We start from the raw sequence: 7,636 nt of genomic DNA on the forward strand, positions 1-7,636 counted from the left end.
ATTTGTTTTTGATTGGCCTGGGGAAAAAAAATTTAGAGAAAACTGATTACTTTAAAACGGACACTTATCCTCTCTAATATACAGTTCTGCTTTAATTCCGATAGTCCTGAAGTTATTGGTAAAACAGATTTACTGAACTAGAGCAAGGATATAATGAATATGTGCTTTCATTTTAGTCATCTATTCAGTAGGACCTAAATATAGGTTCCCTACATATTTTTTCAGTTCATTTTGCTTTCATTCAAATTGGGTAATGAATACCCCTTAAAAATATAGGGTTGTTTTTTTTTTTCAGTATTTTAATGACCTCTAAGCACAGATTTTGTGCTATTGTAATGGTTTTTATGAACTAAAAAAGTCATTAACGGAAGATATTGCTATGATTTTTACTGAACTATAAATAAACTTTAACTGAACAGGAAAAACTGTAAATGTGTTTTGCATAAAATGTATAACTTAAAGCTTGTTCTGATTTAAAAAATAGAGCTAACAGATATTTTTCATGTAGAAAAATGAATGGGTATGTGTGCCTATCAATTTTTGTGAGAATAATGAATCTTTAGGTCTTTATTATTTTTAATTCAGAACCTCAAGAAGTTGCTTATTTGTTTTTTGTTTTCCAGTGTGAATTAATGCAGTTACCATAATGTTTTACATTCAACAAAATACAAACAAATGTGAATTTTAATTAAATAGTATGCTACAATGATGAAGTATAATCTGTATCCAGTTTTACATTAGTCCTCCTGGTCCCCCAGTACTCCCTCAGACTACCATCGGTGCCTACTTTAATTCTGTTAATTTTACGAAATGGTAAACATTTAATACCTGAAATTCTTTTTAATATATGACGCAGGACTTGACCAACAGAATGCAATTTCATAGCGCTGTTCACGGGCACAGAATATTATTTTTGGCATACAGTTTCTCTCTCAAACAGTTCTCACATTGAATTTTTCTTTCTTTTAAAGAGATTTTCAGTTTTAACATGGGGAACTGGTGTCATGGGTAAGGGTTTTACATGGAAACAAAGTAGCAGATTGAAGTGGTTTCAGGGCTTTAATCCCTTGGTAAATTAGCCAGCAGGCTCGCCTTTTCATAGATGTGCTAAACAACAGGTTGATGCCATTTGGGCATTAGCAATGAGAACCACCTGAGGGAATAGGGAATGAATAAGAAGAAATGTAGAATGGGAAGAAGGCATGGCTATTAGCTTTTCCTGGGTCGAGTTGCTAAAGTAATACCCATAAATGAGTCATTCATCTGATATTTTAGGTTTCCCTTTGTACGTTCTTAAATTTAAGTTATTCTCAAAATTCTCAAATTTACTTTAGAGATAACATTACATTTTATTATTATACAATACTAAAGTGCTGATAAGTTTATAAATATTTAAATGTTCTAAATTTATACTTTCTCCTTTTTGAAAAGAGATTTGAGGCTTTCAAATTTGTTTGCAGATTATTATTCTTTATGAAATAGAAGAAAACATCTTGAAATGTTCATGTGTGGAATTAATAGGACATTAAACATTTAAATTATCTTGCCTATTTGGAAACTATAAACATGTTCATAAGCTATTATAAAATTATTTTCTTAAAATGTTTTTACTGACCCTCTTCCCTCTCATACTCTCTGTCTTTCATTCTCTCTCTCTCAAATAAATAAATAAAATTAAAAAAAATGTTTTTACAGTTTTCTGAACTAATTACCTGACAAAAGAATTCTTTGCCATATCGCATTACATGTATTCGACAATGTATTTAAATAACACCATCAGTAAAGAATAGTGACCAACACAGTCGGCAACACTTATTAGGAAAAACAATTTATTTAGACTTTAGCCAAGGAATGTAACTTCATGTAAACTGAATTTGTCTAATCTCAGGAAGAGCAAGTTATGAAATTATTCATTTTGCATGTTATTTAAAATTTCTAAGCTAATTGATACCTTGATATTGATAAATATTAGAATAATACAACATGAAGAAAATGGAGAAAGGAGTAAAATAATTAAAATAACTTGGTATCCTATGAGGCCCTCTCTCTAGGCTTTTAATTTTTCATTTAGAAGGGGGGATTTTAAGGATCAATATGAAGATCTGTTGATAATATTATATTTAATTAGAGTAATCAAAAACCATGCTCAGAGCATGACACCTGCCAGGGAGAGCTTCAAAAAGACAGTAAGCAGCATGCATTAGAATCATCTCTTTTGCTTGTCCATGAGCACTAATCTAGCAGAAGTCCCAAATGGGACAGCTAGTCAGCTATTTTATTGACTTTGATCTGGTTTGGGGGGCAGTTTATTTTCCCATAATGCCATTGATCAATGATTTCCTTTCAGCAGTGATGTAATTAAAGGGCTTTAGTCGGCTTCTGCTGTGTTGCCTTGAAATTTATTATTCTGGAGATTTAAAGAAGATCGATAGGGTGCAGTGGCCCCATGTTTAGACGCGAGTAGGAGGACCCTACTGAGAGTATAAGCATACAGAAAACAAGGCTTCAGGACACAAACAATATGTTTACCTGGGACCTTGAGCTGACCTATTCGCAACAGATCCTCTGTAACCAGTAGCATTTTAGTACCTATTTTTATCACAGTCTCAAAACTACTTTGTCCTTTTTGTTATTGATTTTTAGAGTTTGTTTTAAAGCAATTGAAATCAAATATTCGTGTTGTCAAAGGAAGAATTAAAATTTAAACATATTTGCCAGAAATGCAGATTTCAAATGCCTTCATCATGAAATGGGAATAAAACATGATTAATTCTAGGAATATGAACGTCTTTAAAAGTTCCTTTCAATCTATTAAAAAACATGCCATTAACTTGTTTAATTTTATAACTAATTTAAACACATACAGTTCATTTTTGTATCTGTAAAAAGGTACATGCAATGACCACTGTTCCTAAGTGATCAAAATATCACATTTGGGTAATGAACTCAGAGGACCTGACCTACCACTAAGAATTAATATTTGCCTCACAACTTACATTATTTGGTAGATTAAGTAAAATCAATTCAGAGATTCTTTATAATATGTAAACCGTGTATCCTTGGCTTCTTATAACTGTGCCTTAATGAAGTCAAAATAAGTTGAAAATAAAGGAGGCAGGGGCGCCTGGGTGGCTCAGTCGTTAAGCGTCTGCCTTCGGCTCAGGTCATGATCCTGGGGTCCTGGGATCAAGCCCCGCATCAGGCTCCCTGCTCAGCGGGAAGCCTGCTTCTCTCTCTCCCACTCCCCCTGCTTGTGTTCCCTCTCTCGCTGTCTCTCTCTCTGTCAAATAAATAAATAAAATCTTTAAAAAAAAAAAAAAAGAGGCAGATTTAAGTTCCCCAAACTATTGTCCATGTTGCTCCATTAATAAATGTTCCGTTAAAAAATTTTTTTCACCAAATACATTTGAAAATCCTGGGTGCTTCTTTTAGATCATGTCAGCATACATTAACATATTCTAGATTTTTAAGCAGTTTTGAAGTAATCCTCTTTAACTTTGCTTAACACAACATCCTTCAGTCTTACCTGCCCTATGTCATAGATTTTGTGGAGGTCGAGTTTCAGAAATACAAGAGCTAGTGAAAACAACCCTGAAAGGACTGGAGAGAGCTGTCCTGAATTCTAATCCTGGCTTTGCCTCTTATTGTCCATATAATTTTCACAAGTTATGTAATCACTCTGCACATCGGCTTTCCTGTCTGTGAGGTGAGATTGTGTCAGAGAGGTTGGGATTGGCCAGGGAAGGATACACAACACCCCAAGGAGCTTTTTCACAATAGGCATTCCATCAGATGCTCTTTACCTGTGCTGAGACTGACTTTAGGTGCCTTGATCAGCTGGCTTTAATTGTGCCAGTAGTAAAATTTATTTTCTTAACCCTAAGATTAAGGGACTTTTAGTCATCAAAGTTATGTTGAAAATACAGCAATTTTACTTAGAAATCAGAGAGTAAACACAAGCACAATTTATTACTTTGCTAAATTTAGCCAACACTGGCAGACTGTGCCCCTTAATAAAGGTGACAGTCCATCTAGGCAGAGAACAGAAGTGGTAATGCAAATATAGTGTGATTTGCTATCTTGATAAACATTAACTAATTTATAAACGTTACTAAGACCGTATGTCATAGCTAAGAAATAAGCAGAGGCAAATAGCCATAGCAGGAAGAAAAATGAGCAAATTAGAGATTTTGTTTACATTTTAATTGTTGCCGATAATCATTTAGAGTGAATTAAGATTTTTTTTTGTCATCTTCTAGGAGCACTGATGACTTCATAAAAAATGGTGCATTTGAATTCAATATCTGCAAGATGAGAGGAGCTAGAGGGATACAGAGAATCATAAAGCTTACAGGCTCCTAAAGCTTACAGGCCAGAAGGAAAGTACTATAAGGAAAGGCAGAAGAAATGAAGTGACAAATATAACACGTGGTACTTGCTAGAGGCATAGTTGAAGATGGAGAGACACAATGTTATGCTTTATTTTCTTTGTCTCATAATCTTTTTGCTTTATTTTTCTTCATAGCACTCATTACTCTTTAACATTATATTTTATACCTAAGTAGTGTCTAAGCATCAGGTTTCCCTACTAGAAAGTAAGTTCCATAGGGGCAGGAATTTTGTTCGAGAACAAATCCTATGTCCTTTAATAGGAGTGACTAGCACATGGTAGGTGCTCATTAAACTTACAGGCTTTCAGGAGCTAATGCCTCTATACACAGAATAATGTGATTTGAACTGTGCTTCAGGTAGTGAAAACTAGAACCACAGAAATAATAAATATAAAAGAGGGCAAATTAAAAATGTTTATGAATTTATTAGTATATAGGTTACAAAATTGACTAAGTATAGGAGAGGTAAAGCCATCTAGATATAAAAAGTAGAGAAAGCATAAGAAAATGAACATGGTTAAGGAAGGATAAATTAATTTTGGATATGGTTCGAGTATTGCAGAAAAGTATGAGTTTTATACAGTCAGTATTTAGAATATGAGTTGTTAGTATTTTCTGTATGTGTCCGTTACTAACAAAGACTGTCTTTCACACTTGTACTGTACGGAGAGACCAGGTTCATTAACTGGGTAATTGTTCCCCCCTGTCATACATTGCTATTATTCAGTCTTACTCCATTAATAAGCTCCTTCTAGTCTCCTTCTCTACCTAATTCCTAAGTGTTCTTCATGGAATGGTCCTGTGCTTACTTTTTTTTCCCCTTCCGTATTTTCATCTTAAGGGATCTCATCCATTCCTAGGACTTCAGATATCCTCTGTGTGTTACAGTGTCTCGGTTTCAACCCAGCCCCCTCTCTGAACTTCAGGCTTACTAGAGCTAACTGCCTGTCATCTCGACTTAAATGTCAAAAGGCAGGATTGTCCTGGATTCTTCTCTCTTCCTGCCACCATCCTCGTCCTACTCATCTTTCATTTGTCCCTCCGTTACATCTCTCCAGTTGCTCGAAACAGCAGTTGGGCAAGTTCCTCACCTGCCACATCCATTCTATAAGCACGCTCAGTAGCCTCCTAAAATACATTTTAATCCTTCCACTGATCCCATTTTCCCTGCCTTCACTCTAGGCAAGTCATCATCACTGCTTGCCTAGACCATTGCACTAGCCTCCTTATTCATCTGTCCAGTCTTGCTCCCTACAATTCATTCATCGTGTAGCATCCAAAATGATCTTAAACTGTAAGTTGGAACTTGTCACTCCCCTGCACAAAAAAACAAAGCAAAACAAAAGACCTTCAATGGCTTTCATTGCCCCTAGGATAAAATCTCAGAGTTCTTAATATGGCTACAAGTTCCTGCACGATTTGTCCATGTCTACTTCATCTTCATCTTGGACTGTACTTGACTGAGTCTGACCATACCAGCCTTCTTTTAGTTCCTGTTTGCATCAACCTGCTTTTACCTCCTTGGTTTACATATGTTATCCCATCTGCCTAAGATACTTACCTCCTCCCTCTCTCCCAGATTAATTTAGGCTTATTATTAAGGTTTGAGCTTATGTTTTATATCTCAGTGAAGCCTTCCTGACACCTAAAATGAAATGTGTCAATGTCTCCTGAAGCACTGTGAACTTTCCTTCATAGCCATCAGTTTTTAATTAAATATGATTTTTGTTATTATTTGACCTTCCTTTCTGACTTTTGGAGAGAGTGTGTCTCTTTTCTACACTAAGTCCTCAACACCCAGCATAGTTCCTAGCATGTAGAAGGTGCTCAATGAATCTCTATCTTTCTATCTTTTTTGACTCATTCACCTCTTTTGTATTTTCAACCATTCAGCATTTCACAGTTCCCCTTAGGATTTTTTTCTTTAATCTTTTGTAATATGAAATATAGGGAAAAGCATGTACGTGCACAGATCACCAGATTATGAAGCCTATACCTATGTTGTACCACCCAGATCAAGAAACAAGACTTTGCCAGTACCCCAGAAGTCTTTATTTTTTCCTTTCTGTCTATAACTACCACCTTCCCCTCTATTATGGTAATCACTCGCTTGCTTTTATTTATTGCTAAGAATATAAGAATATATTCTAAGAATATATTGCTAAGCACTATAGTTAGTTAAGTTTTGCCTGTTTTACATTAAAACCATATAGTACATATTCTCTTGGGTCTTCATTTTCTCAACGTTGTTCTAATTCATCTGTTTGCATGTAGCTGTAGTGTGTTGATTTTTATTTTAATTTTAATATTTCACTGTATGAACATATTGCAGGGTTTTTTTTAAACCTTTTGGCTGCTGGTGGACATTCGTTGTCTTCAGTTTGCAGCTATACTAACAAGGCTGTTCTGAACATTCTTGTAGAAGTTGATCTCCTTTTAAGATTGGACATGATCTTCTGTAAACTCCATACCTAAGAGTGAAATTGCTGTGTCATAGGGTATATGTAATTTCAAATTTACTAGGCAACGTGAAACTTCCCTAAAGTGGTTATACCAATTTCTTTCTCCCCAAATAGTGTATTGCTCTACTTTCTCACCAATACGTGGTATTGTCAGACTTTTTATTTTATTTTATTTAAGGTTTTTTTTTTTTTTTTAATTTATTTGACACAGAGAGAGAGCACGAGAGAGCGCACAAGCAGGGGGAGCTGCAGGCAGAGAGGGAGAAGCAGCCTCCTGGCCGAGCAGGGAGCCCGATGCGGGACTCAATCCCAGGACCCTGGGATCACGACCTGAGCCAAAGGCAGACACTTAATGACTGAGCCACTCAGGCACCCCAGACTTTTATTTTAGCCAAACTTAAATAATCTGACTCATTCCAACCTGCTTACTCCTTCCTCCTCATTCACTGGAGTTATAAGATATATATTTAACAATGGAACAATATCCGTGTTCATTCTGCTTTCAGTTGTGAGCCATTGTTTGATATCTTTGTTACCTGCCATTTTTATCCTAAAGATAATTCAAGATGGTCTCTAAACATTTAAAAGAGCTCTTCCATGTTTATATGAAAAAAGACTTGATTTCCAACTGGCCCTGAGATATTTCAAAGAGGTTTTTTCTTTATTAATTTTCCCATCTTCGTTGCTTTTTTTTTTTTTTTAAAGATTTTATTTATTTATTTGAGAGAGAGAATGAGAGACAGAGAGCATGAGAGGGAGGAGGGTGAGAAGGAGAAGCAGACT

At 35.4% G+C, this 7,636-nt stretch overlaps 1 protein-coding gene across 1 annotated transcript in view; it reads left to right on the top strand.

The window, feature by feature from the left end:
• RSRC1 (arginine and serine rich coiled-coil 1) overlaps positions 1 to 4,294 on the top strand; it is a 300,250-nt gene extending 295,956 nt beyond the window's left edge. The window contains exon 8 of the mRNA XM_027585584.2: positions 4,260 to 4,294. Coding sequence (XP_027441385.1) covers positions 4,260 to 4,279 — 20 coding nt within the window. The 3' untranslated portion in view covers positions 4,280 to 4,294. The remainder of the gene's footprint in view (positions 1 to 4,259) is intronic.
• Positions 4,295 to 7,636: the final 3,342 nt, after the last annotated feature.

This window comes from Zalophus californianus, chromosome 1, assembly GCF_009762305.2.
Source record: "Zalophus californianus isolate mZalCal1 chromosome 1, mZalCal1.pri.v2, whole genome shotgun sequence".
Classification (NCBI taxonomy): Eukaryota; Metazoa; Chordata; class Mammalia; order Carnivora; family Otariidae; genus Zalophus; species Zalophus californianus.